This window comes from Sorghum bicolor, chromosome 3 (assembly GCF_000003195.3).
Source record: "Sorghum bicolor cultivar BTx623 chromosome 3, Sorghum_bicolor_NCBIv3, whole genome shotgun sequence".
Taxonomy (NCBI): Eukaryota; Viridiplantae; Streptophyta; class Magnoliopsida; order Poales; family Poaceae; genus Sorghum; species Sorghum bicolor.
The window spans coordinates 15,775,683-15,794,054 of NC_012872.2; the positions used below are offsets into that span (position 1 = coordinate 15,775,683).

Consider the following 18,372-nt stretch of genomic DNA (forward strand, 5'->3'; position numbering starts at 1 on the left):
GCGAGATGATTTTTTAAAGCCTAATTAGTTCACGATTGAACACCAATTGTTATAGTTACAAAAATACTACAGGCCCGTACCAAACACCCTGCAGAAGATACAATAATGTGTTCTCTAGTTAATTTCTGAATCCGATTTTGAACTCTCGGACGCTTTTATCGTGCAAAAAGCTTGATAGCTTTTGCTCTCTTCGGTTGAAATGAAATGCTGGTTCCTTGCGTTTATCTGCTCAATCTGCCAGCGAACAGAGCAGGACCGTGTCATCACCGTGATCTTTGTTTTTTGTTTCACACAGGTGTACTTGATTGCACTGACTTGACATGCTCATGCACAATGGAGAGGAACAGCCAAGGAGCGAATCTAATCAACTTTCTGAATTTTCGGAGAACAATACAAGTTCACAAGCAACTTGTTCACCCAATCAGTTCAAGTTTATTTCAATGCGTCGAGCACACAAGATCCGAGGTCACTATTATTTATTTTATATAGTATAAACTAATTGTCCTTACTACCGTTGAATCTGTTGATCTTGAAGTGGCCGAGTTCCACGCCGGCCTCCGCTGCCGTCTTCGCCTCGCCGTCGATGGCCATCTCAGCCAGGATCCTCCCCACCGCCGGCCCCATCTTGAAGCCGTGGCCAGAGAAGCCGGCCCCGACCACCACGTCCTCCCCGAACGCCCCACCCAGCCAGTCGATGACGAAGTCCTTGTCTGGCGTCATGGAGCATATGCACGACTGCCGGACGACCGGCCCGCCGGCGGAGTCCACGTGGCCCGGCATGAACTCCGCGATCCACCTAGCCACGCGGTCGGTGATCTCCCTGTCGCCGGAGGCCCAGTCGCGGTTGTCCGGGTCGCACGGCGGCCCGCCGTCGCAGCTGATCTTGATGAGGCCCGGGAGCTCAAGCGACGGCGTGCCGTAGACGGGCGTGTCGCCGTAGCTGGAGAAGGTCGGGAAGCCAGCCTTGGCATTCAGGCCGCGCTCGCGGCCGGGCTTGATGCGCCAGTAGAGGGTCAACGTGTGCAGCGGCTGGATGGGGATCTCCACGCCGGCGACGGACCTGAGAAGCTTGGTCGTCCAGGCGCCCACCGTCACGACGCACTTGGCGCCGCGGAACTCCTCGCCGGCGCTCGTCGTCACCACGACGCCTCCCTGCGAGCCCGGCGCCTTGCCGATGTCCACGACCTCGGCGTTGTCCCTGACCACGGCGCCCATCTTGACGGCGAGCGCCTGGAACATGGCCACGGCCTTGGTCGCGTTCAGCACGCCGCCGCCGCGCTCGCTCACCGCGGTCACCCACCCTTCCGCCGGTGCCTGGAACGCGCCTCCCCACAACTGGCTTGTGTCCACCTCCTCCGCGCCGGCGCTCTTGACGGCGGCGAGGAGCGCGGCGTTGCCGCGCGGGCCCATGGAGAGGTGCGGGGCAGGGGTGAGCACGCGGTACCCGGACTCCGCCTCGGCGTCCGCCCACAGGCGGCGGGCGAGGCGCACCATGGGTGGGTACTGCGCCTTCACGTAGGCGTCGCGGATGATGCGGGAGTCGCCGTGCGAGGAGCCGAGCTGGTGGAGCAGGTCGAAGCGCTCCAGGAGCAGGGTGCGCGCCCCGCGGGACGCCGCCGCGTGCGCCGCGCAGCTTCCCATGATGCCCGCGCCCACCACGATGACATCGTAGTCCAGGCGGAGGCCCGCGGCAGCGGCTGCGGCGGCGTCATGAGCATGAGCTTCGGCGGGGGCAGCCATGACCACGAGGCGGCGGCGGATGACACTCGACAGTCGACACTGGCCACTGGGTTTCCGTGTCCTTATGCGGATGATTTTATACAGAGAGAGTAGTATTACGGGTCGAAGGCAGTGTGAAAACAGATTCTTTGCAGAGGCCGAAGTTTGTTATGCTCATAATTATGGATGCAAAACGATCTAAATGGTTAGAAATCGAATTTTTGGATAAACATGCACAAATGGCATGAGCATAGACGATTCTCATATTTGCACTATGAAAAATATAGAGTCTTCGATTGTCTGATCGACCAGTGTACTAGAGGATAAATCTGGTGTAGTGGATTACTTATATAGCGAATATCAGGGCAAATTTGGAGCTGTTTACTAGAATTATATTCATTCAAAAAAAGAATCCCTGGCCCCCCATTTGTCGGTTCGCCAGTAAGGTGCAGATGCGTGGATCCATGGCGTCTTCAGAAATCAAAATGCAATTACAGAGCAGCAGGAACAACGAACTAGAGCTAGCCAACCTGTGTGTGGCCCGGGGCAATGGTGAGCCGCTCAGAAGTCAGAATCCACATGGCCAACAACAAAGCATGGCAAAACCGTAAAAGGAGCATCAGATTAGAGTGTCCTTTTTTTAACAAGAACATTTATATTATATTAAAACAACAATCAAATTACATAAAAGGTCCTCAAAAGAAGACCTGATTACAACAAAATCCTCCATCTTCATTTGGACCGAGAGACAGCATTGTCACCGACAGAGAGGACATGGACACCGGCGGAGGGTCGTAGGGGCATCGAGACACATACACCCAGGTGGACGGACTACACAAAGCGTCAGTTGTAGTTGGCATGGTTGAGCCAGCAGAGTTGACATACACTAGCGACCGAAGAATGAAAATGGGCCCGTCATCGGAGGTTGAAGATGAAGCTCGAACCAGGATCCCAGATGGTGGCGACGCAGGCGAACCAACACCAGAGGAGGAGTTGCCTACCTGAAGAAAGCCTAAGGACCAGAGGCTGCTATTTGGAGAAGGAAGCGGGCGGTGGCGATAAAAGTAGGGCTGGGTGGAGTAGATCTCAACGGCGGCGTGATGATGTTGAAGTTGTGGCGGGGATGGAGTGGAGATCTGCTAGAGAGGAATTTATTTTATTACCACGACGGCGCAGCTCCGGCGACAATAAGACGGGCGAAAACCATAAAGGAACACAGGTACTGAGGCTACTCGATCTCGTAAGTGTGAAGTACTCCCCAGCAATCGTTACAGAACGTTAGCAAGTTCAGCCTGACAAGTTATGCGGTGAAGGCTTAGAGATGCAGACGGAGCCAAGTTGCAATTACATGGCATAATTTTCTCCTATTCGATGGATGCAGGTGCAGATGCAGCACAACAAGACAATTGTTAATATGGCATCCGAGAAGACAAGCGCACGAGCAACCAACCAATGACGACCATGAGAGTCGGAATTCTTTTTACTGACGAGGCAGGCGAGGCGAGGCATCATGTATTGTATTGGATTGGATGGCGAATTGGCCCACCAACTTGTGCGTGCGGCTAGAGAGACGTTGCAGATCAGCCAATGCCACTCGCTGTTCTATATGACTATTTTGCATTTGAGATTGACTCGACGACGGCATTATTTATCAGATAAGAATGTATATATGGGTTGTATAGATAGCAAAGTTGGATTTATAAAGAAATTGCCCATTAGGGAATGCTTTTGCTGATAAGCGTTACCGTTCCGGGCAAAAGGAAGGATGATCGATGACCATATTCCCTTTTTCTTGAGCGCGAAAGAGATTGATTGCTACAGTACTGATCCTAAGTCCTTTATTTCTCAGCTTGCATACAGACGCGATGAAAACAAGGCTGGCTGTTTGGAAAGTTCCGTCAGATGAATCGCCACACAGCAACCTGCTCTCGTTTGGGCCGTGCCGCCGTGCCGAGTGGGCGAGTGGCAACCATCGCAGCACTACAAATATCGGATCTCTGGAACCGAAAGTGATGTACATGCATCATCTAGAGTAGTTGTTGACGTCTTGACGATTGTGAATTAGCGATGTTCATTCATGTTCTCGATAAGCTGTGTCGTGTCTGTCAATCTTTCTTGCCTGAATTGTGAACGATGCCACAGATCGTGTGCGAATCACATTGAGCCTCACTCCTCACTCCTCAGTCATTACAGCTAGTTGATTGAGATTTGAGAACACGACTGGACTGACTGTGAGAAACAGTTGTTCATCACTAGTACTTTTTTTACCGTACTCTTGTCCACCAACTCTTTAGAGCCCAAAACTGAACTAAGGCCTTGTTTAGTTCCGAAAACTGAAAAATTTTCGGAACTGTAGCACTTTCGTTTTTATTTGACAAACATTATCCAATCATGGAGTAACTAGGCTTAAAAGATTCATCTCGTGATTTACAGATAAACTGTGTAATTAGTTTTTATTTTCGTCTATATTTAATACTCCATACATATGGCGTAAGATTCGATGTGACGGGAAATCTTGAAAAGATTTTGGTTTTTAGAGTGAACTAAACAAGGCCTAAAGTCCTCTAAAGTTTTAGAGTAGGGGATACAAACAAGCCCTTGATCTGGCTACTATCGATTTCCTCTAGACTTTCCGGACTCTTCCTAGATTGTTTTGCTGCATTATTATTGGTTATATATGATTTTTTATTTATTTCTTTTTTTTTAAAAAAAACGGCAATGACTGTCATGTGTCGTCCAAGCAAGCGGCACCGCCAGCCCATCGGAAAATTACATGGCCACCTCGTCTCCATCCTTGGAGCCGCCGATTTCAAGGCAGCTGACCGCGCCACCACTGAAATCCGTCCCTCCCGTAATGCCACCTACGGCCTACCGGTCAGTCGGTCACAGTCACAGCCCTCTTAAGCAATGTCCCTTTCTTTAGCATTGCAAATTTGTAACCGTGTTTGGGAAGTCTATAGTTATTTAGTTAATTGTTTTCTTGTCCAGTGATCTGTAGTAGCCTAAAAGTTCAGTCTATGTTCAGATAGTTTCAGTACAACAGCTTGTCTTGTTTTTCATCTTGTGCATCATCACTTTCAGATGCAAATGGTTCACTACTAAAGCAATGGATAGGCATTTATTTGAACATTAATTTATTATTTTTTTGCTTGATCATGTGTACACAGATGTGTGCTCAGGTCTTGACAGTTTTGAAGCTTGTGTTAGAAGCTCTGTTAAAATTGGCTGGGGTTTCTATCTGTAGCTTGCAGACAATTGGCCATAGCTCACACTTAGACCACAAGTGTTCAGAGAGTTTTCTCGCGCTATTTTAAGGTTGCCAAAAGTTTGCTTCTGTGTTGTTTTGAAATAGGCCTAATCACACGAGCCATGTGTTGGCTTGTGTGAATTTAACGAAAATAAGTGCATTAGAGCAAATAATTTTATAGGTTCCCTCTCTCTCTCTCTCTCTCTCTCTCTCTCTCTCTCTCTCTCCTCATTTGTTGAATCCTTCATATTCTGATTATAGAAGAAAAAGCATAAGCATTGAGGCTACGTATAGGATTCTTCATCATTCCAAGCCTTTAAATTGGGAAAAAGCTGCAGATAAAAATGCTATTACCTGTCCAAATTAGCAGTATTAGAAAAAGAGGGAGCAAACAACGTATCTCATCTTGGCCAGTTGTCGCGCAATGGAGAGTGCACCACTACACCACAACTGCGCAATTGTGTTGCACCATTGTCTACTCTAGAGAGATCCATTGTATTGCAACGGTGTATACAGTACAAAAACTACAATAGTGGTTGCATGGTCTTCACAGCCTCTCTACCGCTGCACCTGGCTTTTCAAGCGCAATTCATATGTTTCTATGAATTGATTTTTTTTTTCCAGCTTCCTGCCACACTCGTTACAGTTCGTTGGATACTGTATGCACTTTGCTATGAGCTTGAATTGGCCTGGTTGTCTGAAATATAAAAATAATTTACATCCCCATAAATTGGTACCATGGAACATGGATATATGGTAGATCCGTTCAGAGGCGAATCCTGCATGATGTTGCCAATAGCATTGGTGATTGGTTCTAACTTCAATGTTTCAAAAAAAAAATAGTTTGGTTCCGTTCATTTAAGCTTATCTGCCAAATTTGTCCGCTATTCAACAATATTTTTCTCTTACAATAAATCAGCAAACAATATTTTCTGTTTGCCACGGCTTTTCTGCCAACTTGCATTATTTCTCTCCACCACAATTTTTCACTGAGGCCTTGTTTAGTTCCGAAAAGATTTCGGATTTCGGTACTGTAGCACTTTCGTTTGTTTGTGGTAAATATTATCTAATCATAGACTAACTAGGCTCAAAAGATTCATCTCGCGATTTACAGACAAATTGTGTAATTAGTTTTTATTTTCATCTATATCTAATGCGTCATGTATGTGCCCAAAGATTCGATGTGACAGGAAATCTTGAAAAGTTTTTGGATTTCGAGGTGAACTAAACAAGACCTGAAAAGATCTTGAGGAAAGTACTGGCACTCATGGTTGAGTACTTAGAGATTCCAGCATTGAAGTCCCGTGATATTGCAAAATCGACGCTTACACAACACATACCATATCCATGAACGACCTTACTAATCCTCCTTGGAGGCATTCCCCAAGGGGTTACTCTCGAACCGGTTGATCCTGAAGTGACCGAGCTCCACGCCGGCCTCCGCCGCAGTCCTCGTCTCGCCGTCCAAAGCCATCTCTGCCAGGATCATCCCTACCGCCGGACCCATCTTGAAGCCATGCCCGGAAAACCCAGCCCCGACCACCACGTCCTGCCCGAACTCCCCGCCGAGGAAGTCGATCACGAAGTCCTCGTCTGGCGTCATGGAGTACATGCACGCCAGCCGGTCGACCGGCCCGCCCGCGGTCTCCACGTGTCCAGGCATGAACTCGTCAATCCAGCGGGCCACCCGCTCCACGACGTCGCCGCCGCCAGAGACCAGGTCCGGGTCGCACGGTGGTCCGCCGTGATAGTTGATCTTGATCATGCCCGGGCGCTCCAGCGACGGCATACTGTACACGTACAGCGGGTCGCAGTAGCTCGAGAACGTGGGGAAGCCGGACTCCGCCGTCAGCTCTCCCTCTCGGCCGGGCTCGATGCGCCAGTACAGGACCAGCGTGTGCAGCGGCTGGATGGGGAGCGGGAGCTCCACACCGGCGGCGGACTTGATGAGCCTGCTGGTCCACGCGCCCACCGTGACGACGCACTTCGCGCTGTGGAACTCCTCGCCGGTGCTCGTCCTCACCGCGATGCCTCCCTCCGGTCTCTTCAGGATCTCGACGACCTCCGCGTTGTCCCTCACCATAGCACCCTTGTGGACGGCGAGATCCTGGAACATTTTGACAGCCTCGGTCGTGTGCAGCACGCCGGAGCCGTGGTCGCTCACCGCGGCAACCCACCCATCAGGGAGCCGGAACGCGCCTCCCCACCTCGCGGACACATCGTCCACCTCCTCCGCACCGGCGTTTCTGGCGGCGGCGAGGACCGAGGCGTTGCTGCGCGGGCCCATCAAGAGCAGCGGAATCGCGGTGAGTACGCGGTGGCCGGACTCGGCCTCAGCGTCCGCCCAGAGGCGGCCGGGGAGGCGCACCATCGGCGGGTACCACGCGTCCGGGTAGGCGTCGCGGAAGGTGCGCGACTCGCCGTGCGAGGAGCCCAGGCCGTGCAGCAGGTCGAAGCGCTCCAGGAGCAAGACGCGCGCGCCTCGGGACGCCGCCGCGTGTGCCGTGCAGCTACCCATGATGCCGGCGCCCAGGACTATCAAGTCGAAGTCGAAACAGCGGGCAGCGGCGGCGGCCACGGGAGGTGTGGGATTGTCCATGATTCTCAGATTTTGGCCAGGAAGAGAAGGCCGGAGGCGGCGGCGGCGGCGGCGGCGACGGCTCTGACTTGGGGGCGTCGGCGTGCGTGCAGTCGCTCTGCCACTGTAGCATCCACCCTTCGGCGTATATCCAACGATTGCGCCTTTGCGGGCCTTCGAGCAGCACAAGTTGGCCCAACAGCGTGGAGGCTGGAAACGCAGCTTCTAACGACGCTCCCAACCTAGAAACTACATAGACCTATTAATTTTTATAGATAATATATATAGAAACTATAGTTCCAATGGACAGTTTCTATAGAATATCTTTTTATCTAATCATATTCATTCTCTTTCTATTCTTAACCAATCATATCACTTCATGTCTTCGATTTTGTGTAGACATAGTTTCTAACTTAGACCCAGTTTTTATGATTTTTACTCTCTCTCTTCAATAACTACAATACCACATCAGCAATATGCTTAGGTGACACTACAATTAATGTCTACTAGTATATTGCCCGTGCTAATACCACGGTTAGATCTAGAAAAAATCTTTAAACTAAAATAAATAGTCTCTTCATGCTCTTCTGGTTTCGACGAGCGGTAAAACATATGTACCCTTTGGACTTCAAAACTAACTACTAAAGCCCTCATTGTCATAATCTTCTAGTAAAACCATAAAGTTTCAGCACCAATTGATCCATATAAGATGTAAAGATCTTATAACATTAATAAATCTCCAATAGAAACATTGATAATCACATATTTTTTAAAACAAACAGAATACAATATACAATAAAAAAATTTGAGAATACAAAGAGCAAACTAATATAAAGGAAAATATTGGGAAAGAAATAAAGTGCAACGTTAAGAAAATATCCCATCAGATGCACATGGAGATCAAACCATGTTGGAACTGGCACCGCGACCACAACAGGCGGTGCATTATCTGTGCCCAACGGTAAACATTTTGTTATTATATTGTAAAACATACCTTAATTTCAATATTCTCTACTAATATATATATATATATGTCTAGCATACAGACATTGCTAATATGAAGAGGGATGAAAGGAGTGCACAACAACGGAAACAAAGAGCTAAGTTGACCGATGAACAAAGGGAAGCGAATAAAAGGAGTCAACGAGAGTACCAACGTCAGTACCGAGCACGGAAGAAGGTTAGTATGCAAAATATTAGCACAGCAGGTGAGAATATCTATAGCTTATGCATTTCCTTATCTATGTGAGATATCTTGAACCGTTGTTCATCTAAGTCTTATAATTGTATAATTCATCAATCTCTACTCTAATATATACAATTGTATAATTAATCAAAAAATTATAAATTTTGCAAACTGGAAAGTCCATGACTCACTTTGGACGAGATCCGCGATGTTGTGACAAGCTAGACAACAAAAACACTCGCAAAAGTACTTGAGTGTTGGCCTGATATGGAGTACAAAATTAAAGATTGCTGCAATGTAAGATATGTTCATTGTACTCCTTTAAAAACTTATTATATTTTATTTATCAGTTATAGTTTGTGTATTTTTTTAGATTCTACTACCATATTATCGAGATGGCCTATACACTTTATTCATAATGAACATGCAAAACAAAACTGTGCAAAACAAAATTCAGAGAGCAGATAAAAAATCATGTTTACACCAATAACAAAAGAAATTTATGCTGACATAATCAATGTAAAAATTAATTACAATATGAGACTCTAAGAGAAAGACATGACTTAAAATAACACATGAACAAGAAAAACATGCTGACTGGATAATTCTCTAAACACCAAGCGTGGACATTTATCTGCATTTTACTTGAAATCTAGACAATGAACAAAGCGGATTTCTAACATAGAAGCAAAGAAGAAAGGAAAGGACCAGATCAAATGAGAGATGGATCCGATGGCCACAAATCCAGGTGACAAAAAAGAAAAAATTACCCAGACTACATACAGATTTACCGTATTAAATAGACTTTCAAGTTCCATCCATTCTTAGAGAGTGCTACCATATCCATAGAAAATAACTGGACTAAATTCTCCTGCTAAGCGAAGATAAGGCATCCTATTGAATCTCCCGAAGAGGCCCGTTGAAGAAGACATGCTTCCCAAATCTCATACACGGAGCTATAGCCCCACTAGTGCAATGTCAACAGCTACCCTGACCAGAAGGTGAGCAGCGTACAACTCAAACTCTGCCCAGAAATCCTCTTCCATCTTCTGCATCTCTGCAAATGAGTCGATTACAATTTGCATTGAACCGGGAACGCAATTACCAACAAGGCAACAACTCTAGAGCAGATGAGACACAGATTTGAATCGTTGGCGCCCATGCATGGGCATGGTTCTGGTTCATGCCAGATGGGAAGAGGATCGAAGCTGTCACTGTGAACCCTCATGCTCCAGACCCTCTCCGCAAGCACCGGCGCCAATTGAGCCCGCAACTTTCTTTCAAAAAATACAGCCCGTAGGTCCGCAACCGGTACAGGCTCATGCTGTATCCACTTCATCTCCGCCGGCACAAGCGCCGATGCAGCCCATGACCATGGCGGGGCCCGCGTGCCCATCCTCATCGACCCCAGTATAGTTGAAAACGGACGGAAACGAACGGAAAATCGCTCTACTGTTTTCATTTTTATATTTTTAGACGAAAACGGGAGCGGAAGCCGGATAGCCGGGAGCGAAAACGGTAGCGGGATAAACGGTAATACGAAAACGGGTAAATACGATCGAAAAATAAACGGAAACGAGCGGTAAACGAAAATTAAGCCGGAACATGTAAGCCGCATATGAGAGCTCAAATATGAATTATCCATACATCACATGCTCATAAGTCACAAGTTTATAACAAAATACAACAAGTGTTCACAAATAGAGATTGAAGTAGTCCACCAGTGCTCATACAACATGTTTATTTAATGGTTCACCAACAGCGGAAAGCACACACAACACTACGACACATCAGTTTTTCACAGCACACCATCTTCATTCATTGCAACCGGAACTGGAGCAACCACGGTCTTCATTCAAGGCGAAGATAGCTCGACAGGCCCAGGTGCTTTTCAGGTGGCTTGGAGCAACCACGGTCTTCTCCTCCAGCCCGCGACATCAGCCAGCAGCTCGCGGTCGTGCTCTGCGGTGCTCTGCAGCTCGCGAACGACCAAGCTCGCGGTGCTCTGCGCGTCTACGCGTGGGCGCGTGTGCCTGTGCTGTGCCTCCCTCGATGCAACGCCGCGGCCAGGGGATGGGAGGAGGACTGGTCACCGGTGCAGGCGAGCAGCAGGCGCGCGGCAAGGGAACGGGAGGGAGGCCTGGACGCGGGACGCCTGGTGGTGCAGGTGCGGCGGGCGGCGGCCGACTGCTGCGACCTGCGAGAAGGGAGCGGAGCGGGCGAGCGGCGGCCAGGGGAGTCGACTGGGGTGCTCACTGCTCAGGACTCAGGAGGATTGAACAGATAGGGTTTGGTATTTTGGGCTGTATTGGGCTCATGGGCTATGCTGGGCTAGTTTTCCGGTTTTATTACAAACGGGATAAAAACGGGATATCCCGGTTAAATACGGTATTCCGTAAATACGGACGGAAAAATGCGTTACCGTTTTCGATCCCGCTCCCGTTTCACTCCATCCCGTTTTCGGTCCCGTTTCCGTTTATCCCGTAAAAAACGAAAACGAACGGAAAAATACGGTATACGGAAGCGGACGGAACGGGATTTCTCACGTCCGTTTTCAACTTTAGACCCCAGCTTTGGCCGACCAGTCACGGTTCTCAGCCAGTCGGTAGGATCTTTGGCGTCCGACGCGGACTTCACTGCGTCCCGCTCGTTGGCGGCGTCGGCGTAGGTTTGTGCACGATCATATGTCTAGTTTTTTTTTGTTTTATTTTTTGGAGGTAGCAGGGTTCGAACCTGAGCATTGGCAGGTGGATTTGGGCATTTTCGGAGGCCGCAGAGGCTGCACGTTGAAGCCTGGGGATGCAGTGCGTTGAAGCCTGGGATTTGATACAAACAACTGTGGCCATAGGATTGGGTTGAAGCCTCTCATGGATGATTTGTAGCCTTTGATTTTAATAAAAACAATTTGTTATGTGCATTTTTTTGGGTACACAAAGATTAAATGTTCTCACTGGGGACACTTTCTTTGGTGAACCTAGTATAATTTTGATTGGTCCATTATAGTAGAGATAGAAACTACGATGGTTTCTGTATTAAGAGTGCCCTAATATTGTGTTGTGGCCCACATCCACATGAATGAGCCGGGTGACAGAGAAATCTACCCACGTATATTCAGTTACCATTTTATGTCCCTCTGTCTCTTTATAACTTCTATTTCAAATTTTACTTGGACATTTCTTTGGGAGGATTAGGTGTATGGCCCTAGAAAAAACAGACAAAAAGCTAAAGCCGAATAAATTTTGTTTTGAGGCCATAGAGCCAAATTCAAAAAAAAGAGAGTCATATACCTAAGACAAAATTTTTCCAAGGTCATACACCTAATTCTCTCCATTTCTTTTGTTATGTTGGTAATTTTTAGTATAAACTCACAACATTTTTCTTGTTAAGCTATAATGTTTTTCTCAAAGTCTAGAACAATTTTTTGAGCAGAGAGTTTCTTCGTCCTTCATAACTTATAATCCTTCAATAGGGATCCGACAGACCTAATCTCTCTCATGTCCGTATAAGTTAGAGTATCATGTCTAAGCATGGTATTAGAGTCTAATCCCAAAACAAATTGAAATATAACATTTTCATGGTCTGCCACTCAATAATGTGCGTGTACAAGGTTTACCCATGACGAGGAATCTAGCTCCATAACCAATTGCAAAGCATGACATAACCATTGATAAATCTCTAGAGACAAATTAAAATGCATGACATAATCACTGAATAAATTTCTAAACTGTATGGCATACAAGTGGGCGTGCAACATGTTGAACGTTCCTTGTAGGAAAACACAAAGAACACCTGTAATCAATTCCAGCATTAACAGCTGCGTCTAAGTGCTGCTATGCATTAGATACATATATGTATCTAGAAAAGCTAGAACAACTTACAATTTGAAACAACGAGAGTACCTGACTGATGCCTAGTAAAGATCACAGACAACTCAAAATGAAGAACGATAGACTAGCACTAACTGCATGTTAACAAATGTACCAACAAACAAGAAGACACATATGTTCTTAGCACATTGCCATATTCGTTACTCTTTTTCATTGATAAATTCATAGAAAATTCTCGCCCAGAAACTAGAGAATTACAACCAGAAAACATCTGTGTGCCCACTAAAACAAAAAATCACCGGTAACCAGTTGCCTGCTCTATTAGCGAACAACAAAGACAGGCTATCCGTTAACTGTTGCTGGTAGTGAAGGAACACTACAACATACACACTTCACCACTTACAACGGTGATGGCTCTTTTGCTCCCCAAAGTTACTGTCACCAACGATTCTCATTTTGTTCATATCTGCAAAGGACGGGAAAAGAACCATCAGCAAAGCTAGGAGCACACAGATAAAGAGCATACATTGCAACATAAGAATACCATCCAAGAACAGTTTCCGGAAGTGGTAGCTGCAGGAAATCAATACTAGGGCCACGAGTTCATGATGGAATAATCACAGTTCACCAAACAACCACCAGTTTTAGTAATAAAAACTATCTTCAATAAATTGAGTGCAGCAAACATAAAGACTGCCCATCCATCAAGTTCACACAGAATAGAACCACTTGATGGTAATGAAGTTAACGTATGACAAGTTAATCTTTGCAAAAGGACAATATTTCTAATTCTGAAAATATGGTAAAAAAGACACCCCTTAAATCCTAAATCAAGAACTAATGTGTCAGCATTGCTGTTTTGCTAGGTGTAGACAACACCCATCAGACAAAGAGTCGTTGCCGGACAGACTATAGAACTCTCTTCGCGTGGGCTACAGACCAAGAGGCTGCAGCAGGCCACTATAAGGAACCCGTGAGTCTATGGGCCGGACTGGAAGAACCCTTAAGGAGCCATCATCGAATAGCTTAGCCTTTTCCATATATATATATATATATATATATATATATATATATATATATATAAGATAGGATATGAAATCTTGTAACAAACTATCTTTGAACTCTAATAGCAGACCTCGTCTTACATAGCCTCTTCCTACTATTCTTTCCCTATTCCGAATTTATGATTCCATGCTATCATGCCTAACATAATGTACCTATTTTTATTTTTTAATTCCTACTCTATTGTACAAGCACATTGAGTTACAAAGCTATATGCAATAAGATATTAGACATGCATGGAACACCAATATTTGACATTGTAAAAAAAAGGTGTTACAGCTACCCTTCCAAGTCTGGAGGTACTACAGTTGTATAGCAATAGCCAGTACACTCATGGGTAATGCTACCTCATAACGTTGGGCTGCACAATATCATATCAAAATCACATATATGAGGACCTGGCCTATGCACAGTTGTGGAAGAGTTGCTCCTTACTTGTTTCCTCAAAATAAACTAGGAACACATGGAAAATTAAATATGTTACCTGAAAGGGAGGTCAAATTTGATTGTTATGGCTTCCAAATGTAAACAAGATGTGGCATTATCGTTCACTTGGCAATCAAGAACTAGCTAAGCTAGCGAACAATGGATCAGAAACATAGTAAAGGGGAGGCTAAATAATGAAAGGCCAACAATCTTAGTAGCATTAAACCAAATAGTATAATAGATGTAACAAGGAACAAAACCAATATTAATCTAAAATGATCAAGCAACATTTATTAGAACACCTTTGTGGGTAGGAAAATACCAAAACGATTTAATGCAACCTCAGTTACTCGATGCATGAAATTGCTCTCTTATCGACTTCCCAGAATTTATTCCATTCTAGAACATATTTGAACAAATCTTGCTAAGAAAATTGAAGACTCGAGGAACATTCCCAAACCCCTAACACCGCACAAGGGAGAGAAGTTGCAGCTCCCAAGCCAAAAATTCTAGAGCTCCTAATTCCTAGAATGAAACAACAGAATAACTTGGAAGTGAGTAGCAGAACCTCGCCGCAGATAATAAAAGGATATGCTGGAGCCCTAAGCCCTTGTCCTATGACAACATGTCAAAGCCAGTGCATGTGACTTGAAGGCTGTAGCCATGGGCAAAGGCAGGTATTTAGAAAGCTTTGGTAGCTGCAATACCTACAGTTTGTACAAAATACAAAATATATGTATTATATACTAGTAAATATACATGAAATACATATGTCAATATGTTATACAAGTTATATTTGGTTCTTATAAATCCCGCCACACCTAAAAGTATTCCTGCCTCTGCCACTAGCTGTAGCTGAAAGCCAGAGGCCTCATTGGGGCCTTATCATTGTGGTTCTATCTGTAGGGCGATATGGTGCCTCACCTAGCGGTATCTCACTGGGTGGGATCTATGAGCAAGGGCACTACTGGCCACAACACGAAAAAAGAAGCGCCTACAATGGTCAAGACAAATCAAAGCACCAAGAGTTGACATAAGCCTTTATCTCGACAAACTAAGCTAGGGCTGGGCCTCCTTCGATGGCCTAACACTACATAGGTATATTAAGTTCTGCTTTGACTCGACCCGAGCTACAGCCACCCCCACCACACACACAGAACCATCCCCAACCCAGGACCTATAGTCACCCCTGAAGCTGCCTCCCTTCCTCAGCCATGTGCTTGGACTTTGCTGTGCTACCACCATAGCACCACCCGAGCCGGTGGTCTAGACTTCAAACCACAAAATTTTAGACAATTAACCTATCAGATCTTTGGCGTGTGCAATAACTAGGTCCATTTCTTTTGAAAGTTTCATGGTTTAGCAGTCTCAGCAAAGGTTGTGTTTCCAAAACTAAATAAGTGGACAAATAAAACAAATGGATCCATGAGGATTCAAACTGAAACATGAAACCAGACTTTATGACATACTATTCTTTCAGATGAATCTACCATGAACAATACTTACCCTAAGCCCATTCGCTAAATGTTAAATGCAAAAAAATAGTAGATGATATGTTGAACTTTAAAATGTAAATGAGATTCCATGTATACCAAAGCTAAATCTTGAAATAAATGGAAACATTATAAAAAGGTATCAACAAAAAGACACCAAAGATAAGAAAGCCGTATTAAAATTAAACATATTGCAAAACAAAATATTTGGTCATAAGGAATTCGTGCTACTAGTTCGAAACAGGGTCATCTTTGACCTAATTACAATTGCAGTACAACAGGATTAATCTCAAGTATTTTGACGAAAATGGGAAAAAATGAGCATGTTAAGGACATAAAATGTACAATCTAGACTAAACAAGAAATCATGTTTGGACATTCATTGTGATTTGTTTACATAAGTACTATCTGAAGCTCATAGATCTCATCTAAAAATTGAAATAGCTAGAATATAAAAGAAGTCTAGCAATACTACACATGTACTCACGTGCAGGCATATAGAAACCATGTCCCACAACAGACCAAATCATCACAAGTAACATTATACTTCCTCCATTGTAACTATAAGTCATTTGTAAGTTTGTCCCAAGTCAAACTTTTTAGCTTTGACCATCCATAGCTAACAACAAAAACAACAAAGCCTTTTAGTCCCAAGCAAGTTGGGGTAGGCTAGAGTTGAAACCCAACATGAGCCCCTAGTTCACATGATATGTACTCACTATGTCCTAGAATGATAGGCATATTTTGTACAGCGAAGAAACAAAATTTTACAAACTTTGATCAACAATTGGTCGCGTTATATACAAGTTTAGGACATAAATTTGCATTAATATATTTCAAAAAGTGCCACTAAGATGATATTGATTCTTTAGCAAATGACAACATAGTGTAAGAGAAATTAAGGGTCAACATCTATTTTGTATGACATTTGCCTTATCAAAATACGCTTATCATTCTGGGATAGAGGTAGTAACTCTTTATATTTGAAACAACATTTTTATAGATACTTATAGACTTATAGTCAAAGTTCCATCTTGTAGGCCACATCAATTTCATGAGTAACAAATACTAATTGGCAGAGTCATTTTGTTAGCCATACCACTAGAAGCATATTGTATGGATAAATAAATGCATTTCCCCTAAAAATTGTTTTGACCAACTAATTCACTACAAATATTAATGGTCAAACATCAACAACAACGAACAAGATTTACGAAACATTACGAGAACCACCAACAGAGGAGCTTGATGACCTATAGTCATTTGATTCTAAATAAGAAATATCCATCAACACCAGAATATCAATATACAAAGTTAACAAACTAACTTGTTTCAACCAAATATACTAAATCAAAGAAATGCACACAGCAATACTACAAATACTAAAAGCTAAAACTAGTGACTATCCAAAGAATTGAATTCAAGGACGCTCATCACCTCCAATAACCCTACCCCACAACAACTGCTGCCTCTCATCCTCCTCTTCCTCTTCGTCAATCTCATCCCCGTATCCCAGCTCCACGTCGCCACGGTACCCAAGTTCACTCCCTTACCTAGACTTGACAACTGTCGCCTCCATGCCATGCCTACCCCACCGCTCGCGGCACCAATCCCACCAACAGGAGCCGGGCCGAGCTATGTCGCAATCGGCACGTCCCTCATCCGCACCTCCCTGACATTGGACGCCCACATCTCGCTAGAGTCACTGGTGCCGCTGCCACTAGCGCCACACATGAAAGGGAAATTGGAACACGTGTCGGATCTCCGACGGTCGCTGTTGTGGCTGGACACTGATCGCGATCACGTACCACGATAGTGGCACTTGCGGAGCCCGAGCCACTAGAAGGATCTGTCTTTACCGCCCCGAGGGGGCATGCGTCGGAGTCTCCACATTAGGGAGGTGCGCCGAGGAGGGGGGAGCGGTCCGAGAGACAGGGCTTCTTGTGGAAGGGATGCTAGGAGGTGATGGCCTCGATGAGGGGGAGGTGCGGTGGGTGGTGCCACAGCTGTAGGGTTGAAAGCATCTAGGCCTCTAATGGGTTTTGGTGATTAATGACAATGTTGATTACTATGACTAACATGTGTTTTGCAGAGGAAAAATCATTTGAGTTAGGTCATTATTGACGGTCCTTAAGTACCAAATATAAGCATCAAATAAATAAAGAAAAGGATCCAAATGCAACTAACACCCAGACTTAGGGTTTTATCTGACAGAATTCCACAAGTTTTGGTGTTTGTCTATTTTCTGCAAGGAGTTATCAGGAAATATGGAGGAAAGGCCCACACGTCGGGTTTACATAGAGATATCGACATACCGCGCAATTATCTTACATCTAGAAGACTCCAGAAGCCACGGGAAGAAAGCGGAGGCCGAACGGAGCCAGGCACTAGGCGCCCGCCCAGTTGACCTGGGGGCCCGCCCCCCTGCAGAGTTGGATCAGGACTCTCTTTCGGGACCAAGCTCCACCGACCTAAAGGATCAAGGATAACCGTCCAATCAATGTCGGTTTGATCCAACGGCCCACGTTCACTTGAGGGGACTATAAAACCAGACCCCCTGACCCCTGGAGGAGACAAGTTCATCATAGAGTTGAGAGGAGCCCTCGAAGGAATACCTCTCCTCTAAATAAATATTTATTTTAGGCTTAGCATCCAATGTGAGTAGAAATAGATCTTCTAGTTTCTACTAGATTGAGAGATATAGAGTGGAGGTGTAGATTGGAGGAAGCCCGACCTGTCGGTCCGAGGTTGTACCTGCAGGATCAAGTCTTCTAACCCAAGGCTTGCTCCTAGGATTCTTTAGTAATTCTACTTCTAATTCTAGTAAGTTCTTG

At 45.2% G+C, this 18,372-nt stretch overlaps 2 protein-coding genes and 1 pseudogene across 2 annotated transcripts; all 3 read right to left on the minus strand.

Moving 5' to 3' along the window:
* LOC8079635 (probable sarcosine oxidase) lies at window positions 357-2,074 on the minus strand. The gene has a single exon (XM_002457714.2). It carries the CDS (start codon window positions 1,738-1,740, stop codon window positions 496-498), a length of 1,245 nt encoding a protein of 414 aa, XP_002457759.1. The 5' UTR covers window positions 1,741-2,074; the 3' UTR covers window positions 357-495.
* Window positions 6,208-7,875, minus strand: LOC8079636 (probable sarcosine oxidase). The gene has a single exon (XM_002457715.2). The coding sequence runs from the start codon at window positions 7,563-7,565 to the stop codon at window positions 6,327-6,329; it is 1,239 nt and encodes a 412-aa protein (XP_002457760.1). The 5' UTR covers window positions 7,566-7,875; the 3' UTR covers window positions 6,208-6,326.
* On the minus strand, window positions 10,744-17,562 carry LOC110433642 (annotated as a pseudogene).

What these genes read in the sequence shown, in the direction of transcription:
- LOC8079636 (XM_002457715.2), bottom strand. Translation starts at nt 7,565, where the DNA reads ATGGACAATCCCACACCTCCCGTGGCCGCCGCCGCTGCCCGCTGTTTC.
- LOC8079635 (XM_002457714.2), bottom strand. Translation starts at nt 1,740, where the DNA reads ATGGCTGCCCCCGCCGAAGCTCATGCTCATGACGCCGCCGCAGCCGCT.